Here is a 19,172-nt window from a genome sequence, read left to right as displayed (position 1 = left end):
TATTAAACTGAACTGTAATGAGAAAGATAAAAAGTCTGTTCCATATATAACACATTTCCTGTTATCCATAGTACCTCCACCAGATCATAGTACAGCTACAAACTAGAGAGAGAATCACACCAGCTGCAACGCACGTCAACCCATGAGTACTCGATGCTATTGCGTTTACGAAGTTTGTCCACATACAGAAATAAAAGTCCTCAATACTCTCCAGGAACACATTTTGCCAAGATAACACACACACTCACAAGGTGAAAACAACACCAGCAACACCATTGCAGCTGCTAACAAATATACTTTTAAACTATATTTACTCTGCAAGCCTCTGCTTTTCACGGTGTGTACATGTTGGTTAGATAGGAAATTGGTTGAATGGGGACAAAACTGGAAGGTGGATCTCTTCTTCAGCACAAGTGGAACTTAAACTTTACTTTTCCCAGAGTTTCTGGGAACAGTAAAGCCAGTGGAAACAAAAAATAACATATTTAATTGGGAAATGTGTGTTTCATTTTGAGAAAGACTCGCAGCAACAATTCCACTAGAGAGAGATGGAGGGCTACCAGTTTTCTCCACCATTGTCTTTGCATTTTTTTGGACTTAATATGCAGTATTGAGGAAATGTCTGGCATAGCTTGATTTGTGACATGTTTACCTTTGTTACCAAGCATTTTATATTGGTATGTAGTTGCTATAGCACGGAAATTGACTGAAGAAATTGAATATTTGGGCTGTTCTCTGAAACATTTTTCTTTTGCTTGTGCGAAATAGACTGAAAATGATGATGATGATGATGATGATAATGCTGCTGCTGTTGTTGATGCTGCCAATTATTCTTTCTGCCTCACCATTGAGGCTTTAAAATAACTCCCAACTCTCTCTGTCTCTTTCCAGATGCCAGGCCTTTTGTCCAGTCCTGTGTGTCTGACAGTCATCTGGTTTTTATCTTGGTCGCTGCATCCTAGTTGTGCTCAGATTTGGACTGATGAAGGTAACACACACACACACACACACACACACACACACACACAGACGCAAACCCACACACAAATACTGTATATATGTACCTATGTAAAAATACATTTCAATTGCACAGACACACCCGTGAACACACACATAGAAGCACGTATACATTAAAGGATAAGGCATGGATTCCTTTATGAACTGTTTGTTCTTGACTTACCTTGACTCAAGGTACTTATGGCATCTAAAGCTTCTGCAGAGGAAAGGATGGAAGAAACATCCAAAATCCGGAATAAAAACTTTATACAGTGCAGTTTGCCATGAAACACTGACACATTTGTCCAAGCAAAACCTTGATCAGACCTTGAGACATTTCTCTTGTTGAAACACATTGTTCATTTTTATGGTTCTTTGTCCAATTGTGGATGTGCAACTTAATTTTTTTTTCCCGTTGTGATTTGCACTGTGCAAGCTTTAACAATAGAATTTATTGTTAAAGCTTTTTTTCTTTTGTCCCTCACAGCACTTCAGGGATCTGTATGGTATTAAGAAATCTTCTTTCTTTCTTTCTTTCTTACTTTCTTTCTTTCTTTCTTTCTTTCTTTCTTTCTTTCTTTTTTTCTGCTCCTCCTTCTTTATTTCGATCTGTTTCTACTCTCTATTATCTGTTGTCTCTATCACTCTATTTATTATTTCTTTCTAAAATTAGACAACTTAATCACTCCAACAATAAGAATACTCACCCTCAGCCCTTCAGGTGAAACTGTCAGAACTTTCCCTTGCCATTAATTTTACTCGACAGCAGCTCCGAGCTCATTTTTTCATTGTTTGGAAAGTACTGAGTTTCATCCAGCTTGCAATTTCTGTGTCCACCCTGCCATCTGATTTCAATGTCAGGAGAAACTTGCAGCCTTCCTGTGTGCGTTAGTGTGTGTGTATGTGCGTGTCTATGTATGTGGGTATATGCACTTAAATGCATATGTGTGTGGTTTTTTTGTGTGTGTATGTGTGTGCACATGTCTGGGCCCTCTTGCCAGAGGCAGAATCAGATATGAGTGGAACGCTGCGGGTTTTGGGAATAATGTACTTCACTGCCAATAAAACATGAATACACACATTCAGACCAGCCAGCCCTTTGCACTCCACCAAGGCCCCAGGTAACACACAGAAACAGAGGGAGGGGAGTGTGTGTGTGAACTGAAACCTTAAAAAGCATTTGTGTGTGTGTGTGTGTGTGTGTGTGTGTGTGTGTGTGTGTGTGTGTGTGTGTGTGTGTGTGTGTGTGTGTGTGTGTGTGTGTGTGTGTGTGTGTGTGTTATGGTGGTTATAGGGAAAAAGAAAATCTGGTTAAAATTGGCAAAAGAGGCATTGAATTAAAAGATTGCGATAGAGGGAAAGATTAACTCAGGGAGAAATAAGAAATGATAAGAAAAGAGACAGAGGAAGATATTTATGATATGAATTAATAATTAATAAATGACCCATGGTAGACGCCTGGTTATATGGTCGTTGTTTAACTGATAATTTTATAATTGACAGCGTCTACTTAGCAAACAACAGAAAGTGAGTTTTGCCAACGATTGTTAATATCACCAGCTATAATGACAACTGTAGCTGATAACTTTTTTTTAGCTGTAGCTAATTGACATTCATTTTATGAGCTGGCGAAACAATAACAAAAATTCTTCCTGTTTCCAGGTTAATATGAGAGGACGCTGCCTTGTCCCCTGTTCATAAAAAACCAGCATAGTTGTACATATACCAGCCTAGTTGACAGCCTCACGCCAGTTAGCGAGCCGTTAGCCATTCTTTGTGTTGTAAATGACAACTTGTTTCCTGTACACACCACAACAGAATGAACGCACTTCCATTATTTTATTTTTATGAAGAAAAAAAAAGTCCCAGTTGTCTTCGTTGTCTTCCTCTCTTTGTGTATTTGACTTTTGCACTCAGAAATGTAAATGTAACCACAAAAATCACAGTGGAGTACTTTGGTGCTCTCTTTCCCAGCTGTTTCATTTTGCATAGCCACTAAAACAACAGCAGTGAGGCCAGAAAGGCCAGAAAAGTGAACTTAAGGTGTCAGTGAAAACCAAGCATTGAAAAGACCCTCAGTAAAGCCTTCAACCTGAGTCTGTGTAAAATTTAATTTAGGATTAACTTAGTCGGTCCCTGAAGGGCATGCAGGGTTATTGCAGCAGGAAAAGCTAATATAAATAAGCCAATAGAGCAAATTAAATAATAACATCCTGAGAATGCTTCTTCTCCACCTGCCTGGGCCTTTTGAGACTTTTGGGTCATAACCGATGACATTTTCAAGACCCAGCAAAATGTCTGAAGTTGTTACTGTCCATTATACCACTATAATTAGTGAAACAGAGTAAAGGAGATAAAGAGTTCTGTTCGAAAAATGAAGCAGAGGAATATAACGCAACCTCGGGACAAATTGTTTATTACCAGGGGAGGAGAGGCCAGCAGGGAGTATGCATGCCTGAGTGATTGAAGCTGAGAATTAATGAAGGTGTGTTCGTGGCAGACTGGCAGCCAAGGTGATGTTTTTCCACTCCAGATCTACTCTAAATGCCAGCTTTTATATTATGTAGCCAAGCTAAACATGCACATGCATACACTCACATACAGCAGATAGTGTATCAACTTTTGCAAATTGCTACAGTCACCACAAATATTTGTTCAGGTATACACTGCACTTAGTATTCCCTCAAATCTACGCTACCTTCCAATTTTGTTAGATGATAAGTGATAGTTTTGTAGCTTCTATGTCGTCCTTTATGTTAATGATACAAATGGTTGTTCTACTTACTAAAAGACACCAATCTCAGGTTTTTTTTAAATTTTTAGACACATTGCCATGAATGGTTACACATTATGTATACACATCCCTAAAACTAACATGGCTACATCTCGTCTGTTCGCACATTAAACAGTTTCACCATACAGATGGCTTTGGTTGTATGTACCTAGGTTTGGACTAGGGTACACATATGGTGATATCCTGATGGCAGATGTTAGGCTATGTGAATTTTTTGTTTATCAGTTAACCTGGTTGCCTTTTAACTATCCATTAAGTGTAGTTGTTTTTGTTTTTTTGTTTGCTTCGGTACAGTTAAGGTTACGGAAACTCAACTTCATATTTGGGTCTAATTGATTTGCCAAAAAAGAGACAAAACACACAAAAAACAAAGTTAAGGATGAATTTGAATGATAGCATTTTTAAAAAAAAATTTAAATCAAATTTTCCATAGATTTTGTGATAATATTGTTATCATGAATTCATTTTTGGGTAAAAATAGTTCCAATTAAAATTGAGAACAGTGAGCATGCTGTAGGTATGATGAGTCATTTTCAGTTCATAAGATGTTTTATCAAATTTTAATCGACATTTTGTAATGGTATGAGGACCACTAACAAAGTTCAATTCACCTCCATCATTTAAGGGTGGATACAGAAATTTCAAAGATGGATACCTCAAAACCTCAGCAGATAAAACTGAAGCTATTTACATGGCTACCTGCCACTAAAAGTAATTTGGGGCAGAAATAAGTAAAAAGGCGTCCCATTTCAAAGGTTGCCCCGAATGTGGTTGAGAAATGTGCCCTGTTTCTGCATGAATATGGATAGTATAATACACTAAGGACAAGCTACACTGTTTGTCTTGGTGTTACTTCAGTGCTCCACAATCCTTAGCACGGCAGTCACTTGTTTAGTTAGTGTCTTTGTGAAGGTAGAGCTGGGAGCACAAGATGGTGTTGAATCTTCTGTAGTCAGTCCCAAACCTATTTTATGAACAGGCAAATTAAGACAATCAGCTGACAAGTATGGGTGTTGCCTCTCAGTGGGATCAGCGATACAAATAATCTTTTTACATTATATGGGTTCATTTTTTCAATGTTGACATCAAAAATGTTTCTACATGGTTTTTAAGAGTAGAGTCTGCTTGTATCTTCTTAAAATGCTGAAGTGTTTTTGTCTGTCATCAAAGGTCTCAAAGATGATCTGCTGATACACAGTAATTTTATTTTAATGGCTATCATAATAAACTTTCAGAGAAATAAACCACACTGCAAGAGCTTTATACTGTGTGCCAAAGTCTCTTCAGCCTGGTGTCTGCTGAATCCCGAACCTTGTATGGTCATGTTATTGTGATGCTGTCGACCGTACTGTAAATGGTGGCGCTTAAATCATATTAATACAGACAATGCAGACACACAGTGTGCCAGGTTGTACAGTGTCCGTATACTATAAGCCAGACAACAACATGCTGTAATACTTTATGTGGTATCTGTGTTGGCAGTGTCAGGCACGCAGTATGGGCACTTGGAGTCAAATGTGACACTGGCATGTGGGAAGTCACAATTCAGGTAAGGAAAGAAAAACTATTGCCTGTGTGACTTGATGGTGTTTTTTTTTTTTTATTCTAATGACAAAAATATGACAAAAAATATTTCCAGCACTGTCAGATTTCAGTGATTTAAAATATCAATATAGATACTACAGTACAATTATTACATTCAACAATCATGAAGTAACAAATTCATCATAAAAGTTGCAGTGAAATCAGTTTGCACACAGACAGAGGTTTCACAGTAACAGAAGATAAGTTATCGTGATACAAAGGGTCACACTGAATGAATTTTGCTAAATCAGATGTAAGAAAAATACGAAATTATTTGACATAACAGAAAGGAGAAACCTCTAATGATATTTTTAGCCAAACACAAATTTAATCAAGAGAAACGGTGAACATCAGCAAGTCATCTTCTCAAAGGAAAGAAAAGTCAGTCAACTTTAAGTAAACAAAACACATAAAATAAAATTAAGACCTAAAATGTAAATATATTCTCAACAAATCCCATGAAAAGACAAACCAACTACTTACTCCTACTAACAGGTTTGTGTAGCCGTGGCATAGTCCTCCGTTGTTGTCCAAAACCTAAAAAAACCCAACATATCAATGGGTTAATATTTGCTACAAAATACAGTAGTGTTTTTAGCTATACTGGCAACACAGTGTATGTTGTGGTCTCTTCATGGGATTTGTTGACATGCAGGTTTAGGTATTTGATACCTATGACAGTGTCCTTAAAGAGTTAAGTTCTAGTTTAGGCATAATAACTGAAGTCTTACATGTTCCCAACCAGGATACCTGTGGTGTGGCATCTCAACCACAGCTCAGCGTTGCCATGGCACAAAGTAACATCAGATGGAGCCTTAGTCCTGCTGCACGTTGGCCACTCAGCACAGGGCATCTACAGCTGCTATGATAACCGGGGACTGCTCCTCCACTCCATCAAACTCAGGCTGGGTCGTAAGTGTTGTCGTGACTTGTTCAGGCTCACATGGCCTAGTTTAGGAGTTATTACACTTTAACAGCTCTGTCGTTCTTTTAGTCTTTCACCCTGGGACTGCAGCTTTAAAAAGAAAAAGGAGGCTTGTGTCCCCCTTGTCTTAGCTCCTATATTCAGAGACAGTCCCAGGCCCTCACAGTTCAGTTCATTCTTTGGATAATTCAGCATAAAAGCATAAATAAAGTTTCTGTTTCTGTTTCTCCCACTCACACATTCTCATCTCTCTCTTGTCTTTGGGTCAACATATTTCTCTTTTATGAATGATTTTCTCAGTATTTAATTTACGCTGGTGCTCTGGCTATAAGAAGACATGTTGTTACAACAGTAATAATCACAACAGGTTACAGGTCCTAAGAGTAAACTGATCTTATATGCCGTCACAAAGACAAAGCCATCCACTTCCTGTAAATGTCTCAAACAGGAAGCGGCTCCCTAAGCTGACTTCCTTTTAAGGGACAGGGAGTTTTCCATGGTACTGGCAAGGCTTCTCCTGAAATATTTTGATTAATGATAAGAACAAGAGAGCACAGCGGTGTAGATTTTAGACTTGAGAAAATTTTTACCTTCATCTAAAAAGACTTCCCCTCTGTCCTAAAAGTGAACTCTGATTTCCGTTTCTCAGATCCCCCTGGGCTGCTGAGCATTTCCTGTCAAGTGCCCAATCACACTCATGTTCGCTGCTCCTGGCTGGAATCTGTAAAGACCTTCCTGCCAGCCCAGTACAATGCCTCCTTCAGGTAAGAGCCGGACACTGCAACTGAAACAGCAACGCCCAAGGTCACATTCAGAATGGGATATGAAGATACTAAATATAGTGCATGTGCCACAGGGGTACAATTTGATGGTAGTGTGTACAGTGTGAGCTTTCTCTGCTTCCTCTCTTTACTTTGCCTTCCTTCCTCTAACATGACATATTGTACTTAGTGGAAACTTCTAACCTTGACATATTACAGCAGTGGGTCTCACACTCTTTCTATCCTTGCTTTAGCCTTAAGCTGTGGTGACCACTGGATCATAACATTTTTTAAAGTTTGCAACACAGTTAAATTGTCTTTAACACAAAGGAAAAAAATTAAGTATTTGAACATGTTTTGTCTTGTTTTCAAGGGGCAATGGTCAGGAGTGGATGCCATGTGTCATGGATGTCACCCGCAAGCATTGTGATGTAGATCACCCCGCCTTCTGGCAAACCATCCATACCCTTCGAATCACTGAGACCAATGCCCTGGGGTCTGAGACAACATATGTCCGGTTTAAGTTACATGAGCTATGTAAGACCATGTGAAACACACACACAGGAATGTGGATTAAAATTGATTTTTTTTTTTTTTTTTTTTTAAACTCATATTACTGTTGTATGTCTGTGAAGCACAGTAGTGATTTTCCACTAAAGTTGATCATTTTACAGTTTGTTCTTGTTTCCACTGCTCCACATCCAGTCCTACTTAAACAGACTGTTGCATTTCTCAAAAATTATGATTAGTTGGCAAAATCGTTGGCTCTGTCCCCTCTATTGCTTTTTCCAGTTGTAACGTCACACTCATTTAAAATAGTTTGTACAAATGGTGCCACTTCAGTAGTACAAGTTTCATGCTTCAATAGCTCCACCCTTGTCTCCTCTCCATCTTTTGCCTTAAAGCAATAGACACACTTGAATTATAACAGGTAGATATGCAGACAGTAAAGCTGGTCTTCACACTACAAGTGTTACTGGAGTTTTGATCTCTTCAGACTATTTCCCTTCTCCATGTACCTCTCTGTCCTTTGCCTCTAAAACCAATAGAGATGTAGAGACATTCATATTCCAGAAGAAGCTGAACATAAGATCTTTATTTACTTCCCAAATGTCCATATTCACACACATTTTTATATTTACATGCATTTATCGGACCATTAGTAAACCATAAAGCAAACAAACATTGCAAGGGACAGCCACGGATGAGCAAAAACATAGAAGCTCACACATCCAGATGTAATATAACAACCTATGTTTTGTAAGTCGAGAGGTACTCTGCTGTTTTAATTAAATAAAGGTAGCACAGTGGAGAAATACTCAATCCAAATAAAAGCACTGCATTCAAAATTCAACTTAGCAGCAAGGTGGTGCTAATTGTAACTACTTTATATATTAGTGGATATCTTAATCTGTGATAATCATTTATTGACTGCGTGAAAAGAAGTCTCCAAGTCTCCAAAATATAGTGGAGTAGAAAATAAACTACTGCTAAAATTACACAGATTAAAGTTAAGTACAATATTAAATGGATTTACAGAAGATTCACCTGTGCAGAGTACATCATTCACACAAAATGTCATGATGTCTAATGCTGTACATAATTTTTCCAGACTGCTGTTGCAACTGTGCCCTTTTGGTCTGCTTATAACTCAATTATCTTGTTTTGCTGCTTCTCTGTCTGCATGAGACATTCTTATTGCTCTCTACCAGAGCCATTCACAGCGCCTTGAGACAGTCTTCACAATGGCTGGTGTGCCGACTGGATGTTCCTCAGCCTCTGCATATTACACTATTGACACAGTGGTGTGAACATGCTTAAAAACATAAAGACATTAGAAGTCTGTGGAACCAGTTTAATAACGTAAAGAATTAATGAATAGGTCTAGTAATATCAAAGTGGTATTGAAATTGTTTTTAATTTAATTCAAGGAGCAGGTCTTTCTATTTGCAGTTGCAGTCTGCTCTCCTATACTTGACATCTTTTTCTAAGTTGTGTCTTTTTATTAATTGTGGCTAAATCAGGGTTTCTTTCGTTCTGTCCATCTTTCTTCGCAGTGAAACCAAACCCTCCAGAGTCAGTGTTCGCGAAGGAGCTAGAAGGTTATCCAAAGAGGCTGATCGTCTCGTGGAACTTTCCCTCCTCCTGGCCGCTGACTGAGGCTTTTCCCCTAGTGTTTCAGATCAGATACAGGCCGCAAGGCTCTATATACTGGTCAGAGGTTAGTAAACAAGGCCACAGGTTTCATTTCAGTGCTGATGGAGGTGCAGTCTGGGTCAAACTGGAGCATTGCATCAAACTGACAAACTGTATATGGGTTGTGTGAAAGAAAATACACCTCAAGTTTCCCACATTTCACCAGCAATTGAAACTAAACTTAATTGCATTCTACTTACTGTGATTAGTCACAAACATAAATAACCTTGGTGGTTATTTTTGTAACACAAGCCAAGCACAGAAAATGCTACTAAAAACAAGAAAGCAGAAATCTTGAGGTAAAATTATTCCTTTTACTAATACTGAAAGAGAAAAATACCTGTCTCCACCAGAATTCATGCCACATGTGCATCATCAAGCGTTTAAGTTTGGAATGTGGTAACTACAAGGTCTGTAAATCTAATCTGTTTAGTTGATTTCTTTAGTTTAGATCAAGTGATGACTCTTTGTGCAAAAAAAAAAAAAAAAAAAAAAAAAAAATCTGGTCGCTGCAGAAAGTGGTTTAACTTTCTTTGAAATCAACATTATCATATCACATGACTTTCTCTGTTATATAATGAGGGGTTAATGCACAACCAACCACCATTTTAACAAATTCAGTCCCAACAGAGGAATTAAAAAGACATTAAGAGCATGGAAAAAGACTTTTATTTTGAACCTAGTGTTGGCAGGTAATCTGATTTCAGTCTTCTTTCAACATGTTTTCAGTGACATTTTGCCTGGTGGGTCATTCAAAACACACTCAACAGGCCAACAACACTAAAAATGCTGGTCATGCAGTTCCACAGAGCTTATTCATGTGATACCACCATCACATCAGCTTTTCTTCCTGTCTACAGCTACTGTTTTGTGCTCTTGTCTTTCTCCATCAATCAGATTTACTCAGAGGAGAGTCCAGTTGTGATATTTGACGCCCTGGCTGGCCACCTCCACCAGGTGCAGATACGAGCCCGTGACGAGGTGAACGCTGAGAGCCAGTGGAGTGAATGGAGTCCCCTGCTTCTAGTCCGGCCCTGGGAAGGTCAGACAGAAAATTTACAAAATGCTGATTTGTCAATTTGAAAGAGACATGACAAGTTCAAGTACAATAACATGAATGCATTAGCAGAATAATGAAAGTTAGTACTTAAAATAAAAATAATCAAATTAAATTATTTTGAAAACACATTAGGTATATTTTTCAGAGAACTAATGAATCCTAAAATAGGAGGATAGAAGATGGAGAGGGTGATTTATGATGGCTATCAAAAAGTAAAATAAAAGAGATGAGCCCAATCAGCTTTTTGGACTAACTGCAGATGAGATAATGCTGACTGACTCCTGCAGACAGACAGAGAATTGCAACTAATAAAGACATAAGGAATAATTTTGATTTTGCAATAAATCTAAGGTGAAAAAAGCAAGCAACATAGTTGATATCTTTATTGAGGCTGTGGCAGCAAGCACGCATTATATCTAATACTAACATCTTGGATAAGCAGAAGTTTTTCAGCCTTTAACAGCAAACTTTTGTTAGTTGTGAATATTTATTGTTACTCACTTTAAATAAATGCCTAAATGTGTGTGGGTTTGTTTGTGCTTCAGTATACACCACCCCAGACCCTGCAGAGCAGCTCCCACCAGATGAAAGATTTCCAGACTATTTTTTTCCCTTCAACACAAAGCCCGAAACCTCGACTGCAAAATCACACAGTAAGACTCCTTTGTTGCTTCAAATGATAAGTGAATTGTTATTGTATTCAAGAGCCACATCCGGGGCTCCAGACTGCGACCATTGAGATGCATTTTGTGACCATTTTTGGATACAGTGTAAAACACTGAGAGGGAGGGAGAATTGGTGTGTGTGAGTGTGAATGAGTGAGATAGTAAAGAGTGATTAGAGTGGAGTGGAAGCGTGAGGCTCTCGTCGTCATAACAACATGGGATGTGGACAGTTTTGTGTGGGATGTGTCCAGTCCGTAAGCACTCTTTTCTCCCTTTGGTGACAATGAGACAAACTATCTATTGATTTTTCAAGAGAAAAAATCATTGAGACCCTCCTGTGCAACTACAGTTCCAAATTTCTGATGAGGACAGTTACGATGAGAAATCAGCAGGTGATCCTGTGTTGAAAAAGACAGAGACCTACTCTCTCTTACAGCAAGGGCTCACACAGTTTACATGGCTGAGATATTGCAAAGAAGGAACACCATGTATTGTCTGCACTCATCTCAATGTGGCCCAACATTTGCGTGTAAAACTAAGTTTACCGACTCGACAACAAACTTTAAAGATGGAACACTTATAAAGCACAACAACAGCATGAACCGTAAACTGTGCAGGGAAGATGCACTGATGGAATTACTGCGCCTCGGACAGCAGTATTTCGAAGGCAGGAATCTACTAATCAGTCTGAAGAAGAGGATAAAGTGACAAAAAAAAAATTCAATACAGCCTATCACATTGGGAAGAGCTGCTCATTATATTCACAACCAAATCATCCATTATCTTATTTTGCGGTGAATTAATTAACAGTCAAGTTTGGACTTGTTTTGAAACAAGGTTGTTTCTTGCTTGTTTAAAACATGTCAGTAGACAGTTGGGTGCCAAAGTAAAGGAGCTATTTCTACATTTTGCTATTGCCACATAATCAACGTCAGCATAAACAGCTTTTTATTACCATAGCTGTCTCCAGCAGTGCAAAGCAACCCTCTTGTTTTGCTTCTATGTCTATTACTTCTTTTCTTGCACTGAAGTTAGCATGCCAACCAGCTAGCCCTGGCCTGGTCAGACTGTCTCATCACTTTCTGATACCGAGTCACTGTAGCGTCCAGTCTACCCTGAAGAAGTAGCGCTGCTTAGAGGGCGTATTATAATCTCCTGTCTTTGAAGTGCGACAATAGCTGAAGCTCTTGCCAAGCCTGGTAAGTAAACAGCTGTTAATGCTACCATGGCTATGTAGCAATATCAAAACTTAGAAATAGCTCCTTTAAATGAAAAATGCATTGAGAAACCTAACAAATGCAGATACTTTTAGACCAAACATGAGTGGTGATTAATGGCTTGAGTATGATCATGATGTGGTTCATGTACTATAGCCTTTGCATTTGCCAGATTTCAACTCAGCTGGACATCCATGAAAGATTAGCAGGAATAGCAGGACGAGGTTGTCTTTTTTTTTTTTTTTTTGGCAGGAGCAAGAAGCTGCATCAGTCATTAATGTAGCAATAATCTCTAGAAAGGCATTATTTACTGTTATTATTCTGTGGATAGAAAAGTGCAAGTACCTTGTGCCTGGCATCATCACCAAATTACATCTAATTGCAGTAAAGTGCATCTGCAGGGTACTAGATTTTTGTATGTGCACTGGATGAAACATTAAGTACATAGCAGCTCACGTATACATGGGCAAAAACACAGGAAAAAAGCAGCCCGTAGTTGCAAACATGCCCATCTGAAATATACACATGCAGGATACACACAAGTATGGACTGGTAAAAAAACACACACACACACACACACACACACAGTATATACAAGGGGACAAATACACACAGTTTTGGCTGCAGACAGCTGAACATCACTGTCAGAGTTCTTTAAGCGGGTCTGCTGTGAACCAGATGTCTTCTTCTATTGTTTTTTTTCTATTTCTTCACTTTCATTTGCAGATGTACACATAAATCTTTTCAATCTTCAAAATACCAAAACAAAAAAGTTTTTAAACACTTCGTTAATGTGTGTTTGTGCTTTTGCTTTGTTTCACAGCTCAAACCAGTGTTGCCTTGTTTGTGTGTGTGAAAGTTGATTGCTGGCCTCAGTGTGATAAGTGCATGTTTGTGCGAAAACTAAAATGGCAGCTTTAAAATTAACTTCTCTCCAGAGAGAAATAAAATCCAAGGACACACATAGACTATTTTTTCTTTCTTTTTTTTGTTTTAGAAAAAAACACCAGAGTGAAAGTGTGTGTAAAAATATGAAATGCATATTTTTGAGTTATGACAAGAAAATAACCCAGAGATGTTTCATTCAGCTGTGTCTCGTTGTCCATGTTCTTCCTTCTTGAGCTATATTTGTTTCTGGGTTTCAACTTTTTTCTTTATTTCACCACACTTCAAGCATTCATTTCTTCCTCTGTTTCCCTCTCAGTCACCTCTCTCTATATGTTGCTTTAAGTCTTTCTCTCTCTGTGTCACCCATCCTGCTTTTTTTTTTTTTTTTTTTTTGACCTCCCATGTTGTTTTTTTCCTCCCTCTTCCCACCCAGATCCTGTACTTGAGGATGAAAGTAATTTGGGTTTGGTGATTCTGCTGGTTTTGTTCTCCGTGGTCATCCTCATCACCGTCCCTTCCCTTATCTATGTCATGTGGTAAGACACACACACACATGTATGCCACATCCACAAGCCACAGTGGTGTGATCTATCTCTTTCTCTCTCATTGACTGATTTTTTATTTTATTTTTTTGCTAAAGCCTGGACTTTTAAAAGAAAATACTTTGTTGGTGTTCAATTATTGCTTTGTATTTCCAGGGTGAGACAGAGGCGGCGCGATCACGTTACCAAACAGGAACTCACCTCTATGGTCAAGATGAAGTCCATGCCAATCTAATGTGAGACATACACACATCTGCCTCATTGCACATGTGTTCTGAATATGTTGAGTTCTCACTGATGGTCCAACGTGGTTCTTAGTTTTGCTTGTTTGGCAGATAGTTTTAGATCTGTGAATGGTGTGGTGAAGCTAATTAAAAACATGATGTGAAGTGTCGCTTCTTTCAGATTTACTGTATATGACTGTATGTGAGGTAAGCCAGTGAGAAAAGCATAGCAAAGCTCTGCCTCAGTAAGAACTGAAATGGTTCAAAGTGCTGCTATAAACAACATTCAGACAGCCCTTCAGATATCTAGCCAAATTGTGATTATAAGCTACACACACACACACACACACACACACACACACACACACACACACACACACAGATTATAACCCTGTAAATATGCCTGCATATGTCTCATCCACCTCTGTTATTTAATTCTGTGCTTTCAAGGCAGTGCTTAATTACATAATGATTTATACATGTATTTTAAAGTTGCATTCTCTCTTCCACATTCCTCCATTCTACTCTCCTTCCCTACCCTTTTTCTCTTCTCTTGTATTCTCTTCTCTTGTCTTCTCTTATCTCAGGTTGATTTCAAGCATCTTCTCCTCATCAGCCCGTTCTAGGGCTCCTCCCAAGAGTCAGCCTTTGCCTTTACCAATGTAGCGTGCTGACCGTCCACATTCAACTACATAAACAACAATGCATCATTCAAGAGTCCATCCAGGATCCAGGACAACAAGGATGAACCTGTATAGGAAACTGTCACGTAGGGTGAAGTTGCCCATGATATAAAAGCTGACTGAAGTGTGGGTATTGCAAAAAATCACATGTGCAGGATTTTCCTGGACTTATTCAATGGTTTCATCTAGCTGCACTACCCAGAATGCATCAGCAGACTCACTCTACTGTCCATGGGGACATGGAAAACAGCCCGTACTCTGTTCCTTCACTTCAGCAGCTTCACTGCTGTTCACTCCTCAGCGGACTGTGGGAGCGACACTGCACCAGGAACTTTGGGTTCACTCACTACCGATGCTGCTTCAGGTGGACTGACTCCTCCGCCTCTTTGGAGAGGGGTTACATTGTTTTTAACCTTTGACATTTCAAGCAACAAGTAATGACAGGAAGTGCAGCTGCCAAACAGGAGAACATAGGTTTGTTTTTGTGGGAAGAAGATGATTTTTTTTTTTTTTTTTTTTGTGGGACAATTTGCTTCTCTTCTCCCACCCAGAACTCCTCACTTTCTTTATTTTTGTTTGAGATTTGATTTTGAGACAGATTAATGTGTGTCCGTTATTACATCGACTGACCGACCGACTCAACGCTGTGAAGGAATCATAACTTCTGCCAGTCTCTCTGTGTGCGTCTGATGCCAAAGCAGCAACTTCGGGCATTATGGTCTCAGCTGAGGGGCAGCAAACCTGTTTCTGGCTCCTGACCTGAGGGGACATGGAGAATCAGGTCCAGGGTGGGCGGGCTGGGTTATTTAGACTTTATTTCATTTACAGTATGACAAGTGATTTTATGTTGCATGATGTGCTTGTTTTGTTGTCTGATGTCCTTAGTGCAGGTGTTATTTTGTTTCTTTTGTCATACCTTTTTCTATCCATCCATCCTCTGTTCCTGAATGTGTGTGAAGAAAGACACATATGATGAAAAAGAGATAAGAAAAGAGATACAGGCCTATCACAAACCACCAGCATTATGACATTACATAAATACTTAGTTAATTAGAGAATATTAAACCATAGATATTCAACTCTCCTGTCTAGACTCTAAACAACCCCTGACAACTTCTTTCTCAAGTCAGGTTTGAAATGATTATACAGTCTGTCAGCATTTCTATAAGAGATTAAACACTGCCCACTCAGGGATAAAAGTCAATCCTAGTCAAGTTAAATCAAATCCCAATATTTTTACTATCAGTCAATCTGAGGAATATTTTATCATGTTATAGTCAATTAGTCTATAAAAAGTTAAAAAAAAATCATCATAATTTCCATTGCTGGTTTGTTGACTTAAATGATATTGAATTTAAAATGACAGAACAGAGAAAGCAGCAAATCCTCACAACAAAAAGATGAAACTAGTAAATATTTGGCCATTTCTTGATTGATTGACCAATTGTTCAGCACTTGGCCACTGTTACAACATTTAAAGGGTTAGTCAGCCAGGTTATTATCTAAAGATAATGAAAGGCCACAAGGTCATATAGAGACCATTTTAAGAGGAGTTCATAATAGTTTGCCTATGTTAGTAACTTGTTTTAGTCTGTATGTATTGAGATTTTAAATCAGGTAGAAATACATTATAACATGTTTTTTCATTTAGAAATGTATGAGGGGACAAAAGTTAATTTGGTAAAAGTTTTTAAGCACAAAGTACTTTGAGAAATAATCATCTTACCTAAAAGTCCTTTTGGAAATTACTCTCATGAAAAATGCAAGCGGATGCAGAGTGCAGCTTCATATGCTGATAATGTCAGTAAGAGCAAACAGTGTTTAGAAGTGCCTGTTATTTCACAACTTTGACATGGTATTCTTTTCACATGGTGAGTGAGCTCTCAAATCACTGCTACCATCACTGCACCACCAGAAAACGGTTTCTGGACGCCAGTTACTATGGAAACATTCAGTAGCATATATGTTCACACTAACTGAGAAGTACACACTACAGTAAATTAGAATGAATGTTGAGGAGGTTTGGTAGGGTGATACTTTGAGGGAAATGGTGAAGTGTAGGAGGATATAAACAGTGGGGCATTGACACAAATCAGTAGCATAAACAGTGGGCATGGACCGCTTAATTGTCAGTGTAGCTGAACATTAGTGATAATACTGATTTTACTTAACATGGCAAGAACATCGCCACCTCGCTGACTGACAAACCAGAAGCCTCTTGTTTTACCAGTCAAGCTTTCACTAAGTGCTCAGTTATCCCATGATAGTAGAGTTTATGTGGTTGAATCAGAGTGTGTTAGTTGGAGGGTGTGTACATGAGATGAGTACAAAGACGATAACTTGACAAGAGCGGCTCCCGCTCACTGTACTTGTGTCTCACAACCCGTCAACTAATTGAAAATGAAAGATTTCTGGGTGGCTAGTGCTTAACCGTATGAAAAGCACCAAATACCTCTAGTACAGTACAGTAGATCTGGTTTAGTTCTGCTTTTGACACCTGCACCTACAAACCTTGTGTCCTGGCTAACTTTGTGCCACCAATGGAAGCGAGAGGCTGCACTGCTTGAGAGGGCAGCTCGCTTTAAAACATTTCTCTCTTCCTTTGTTTCTGTTGGTCTGGTTATTCTACTCTGTTGATCCAAAGCTGTGTCTTTGTCAACCCAGTTGATTGATTGATTGATTGACTAACTGTGTAGTTTGTATCAGAAACACAAGGTGCATCTAAGTCGAACTTTTTTCCAGTTTGACAACTGTATGTTCTCTCAAGCTAGCTCCACGTATTATGCATGAATCCAGTTGAAGCTTTTTTTGTATATTATTGTATATCACACTTAAAAAAAAATACAAATGTATGTTATAAGTGATGTTTATATGTAGAGATTAAAAGAAGCATTCTTTGGGATAGTTTCACAGACATGGTTTAACTCGGTCTTGCGTTAATTGTATTAGTAGTTTACAGTTTATCATTTCATACAGTTGATACCCTGCAGATATTGGGTTTGCGGACAGATTTTATCCATACGTTAGCCTTAAATGCTCCAAATAAGATATTGTAGGCCAATAATGAATCCATTAGACACAATGGAAGATAATACAAATTTCCTATGAGGATTCTAACCAGAGCAAATGGCAATAAATGTTCAGTCGTTCCTCATATCGCCTCTGAGGTTTAGAATCAGTAATTCTAGATAACATTGCAATGCAAAATCCTCAACTGACTGAAGGGAGATTGCCACTGAAAGATAGTACTAGTGACAGAGGATAAATCATGTCTTGAGAAGCTTCCCAGCGTTGTGTGTTTGTGTCTTTTTTCCCCAGTTATATGAAGCTGTGTTACTGTACGGTTACTGTATGGACAATGTGTTTACTGAATTCATCTTCATCCAACTTGCATTTCTTTCAGTGTTCAATTTTGTTTATTTCTTTGCAGTCAGATGAACCACAGATTATTTTTATTATTTTTATTTTTTCTTGCAGCTCTTCCTGAATTCCTGTGGCAACGCTCACAAAGAAAGCAAAACTGTTTTCTCTTTCTAAATTACAGTTGATAGAAAGCTGATCCTCTACTTTGGAGAAAAATGTGTTTGTCCTTTGTAGCTCCAAAAGAATAAATTATCAGAATTTTTAGAGTCTGTGTAAACTTAAAAAAAATCTGCATACTGCAAAATATCCTATCAACAAAACCTAAAATTCAAAATTAAATACGTTTATTCATGTGTATACGCTGGATTTGAAAACTGGCAATAGATATCCTAGTACTGAATGAATGTAAGTACATTTTCAAGTTAGATTATATAGACCATCCATCACGTTGAATTGTATGCGTTGCATTGAATGTGCAGTATCCGTGACTGTTTTCCATCCTGTTTTTGAGGTTCAAAGTGATTTGTTTTCTTTCTGCACAGTGTGTAACTATCAATTGCCACCTTTCTCTTTCACTTTAGTGGTGTTTCCTCTATTATCTTCTCTTGTGGACACACATGTGGTCTTCTCAGTCTGTCCATGTTCCTCTGCAGTATGTGATAGCAGATGGAGCCTGTTAGTTTTAGTTCTTTCAACTCAAATTACACTCAGGCATCCATTCTCAGATGTACATAGTCTTTTTTTTTTTTTGCTTTTTTTTGCTTTATGTGTACGACAGATATCACCATAAGCTGTTTTTTTCTCCCTGTCCTTGTATGTTTCTGTGAAATAAATACTATTTTATCACACTTGTAGCTTTTGGGCTTTTCATTTCTCTTTCTCAAGCCACCTGTGTTAACTTTTTTTAAAATTTTATTTTTAATTTGGCATTAATTTCCGAAAATAAAATTCAAATAGCCTTGTGCACGTTTAAAACAATAATTTAAAACAAAAAAATTTGCACTACATTTGGTATTCAATTTATAGCCAGGTTTGTCCAGTGGTTTTCTCTTATAAGAATAGCTTTAATTGTTTACACTTGAACATGGGAAGCCTTCACCTTAAGCCACCTGTGTTCATTAAAAAAAACTTTGCTTTCCTGCCTCTCTCTGTCAGTTGGTTGGTTAAAACATTGGTGACAATCAATTGGGACCCATAAGGGTCCATATCAGCATTTTAAATGTTATATTTAATCTCCTTTATGTAATAATTATTCTCTTGTAATTCTAAGTGGG

The 19,172-nt window shown here is 38.2% G+C and overlaps 1 protein-coding gene across 1 annotated transcript in view; it reads left to right on the top strand.

Annotated features, from left to right (window-relative positions):
• The window catches only part of LOC111239645 (ciliary neurotrophic factor receptor subunit alpha-like), a 46,855-nt gene extending 31,539 nt beyond the window's left edge, over positions 1-15,316 (top strand). Inside the window, exons 2-12 of the mRNA XM_022769533.1 lie at positions 892-988; positions 5,273-5,339; positions 6,120-6,286; positions 6,949-7,063; positions 7,434-7,597; positions 9,118-9,281; positions 10,154-10,298; positions 10,862-10,969; positions 13,520-13,622; positions 13,785-13,864; positions 14,440-15,316. Of these exons, the coding sequence (XP_022625254.1) occupies positions 892-988; positions 5,273-5,339; positions 6,120-6,286; positions 6,949-7,063; positions 7,434-7,597; positions 9,118-9,281; positions 10,154-10,298; positions 10,862-10,969; positions 13,520-13,622; positions 13,785-13,863 (1,209 nt within the window). The 3' untranslated portion in view covers position 13,864; positions 14,440-15,316. The remainder of the gene's footprint in view (positions 1-891; positions 989-5,272; positions 5,340-6,119; positions 6,287-6,948; positions 7,064-7,433; positions 7,598-9,117; positions 9,282-10,153; positions 10,299-10,861; positions 10,970-13,519; positions 13,623-13,784; positions 13,865-14,439) is intronic.
• Positions 15,317-19,172: the final 3,856 nt, after the last annotated feature.

This window comes from Seriola dumerili, unplaced genomic scaffold (genome assembly GCF_002260705.1).
Source record: "Seriola dumerili isolate Sdu_G_001 unplaced genomic scaffold, Sdu_1.0 BDQW01003326.1, whole genome shotgun sequence".
Classification (NCBI taxonomy): domain Eukaryota; kingdom Metazoa; phylum Chordata; class Actinopteri; order Carangiformes; family Carangidae; genus Seriola; species Seriola dumerili.
The sequence above is the reverse complement of the archived record's forward strand: the minus strand, read 5'-3'. Positions and strand labels throughout refer to the sequence as shown.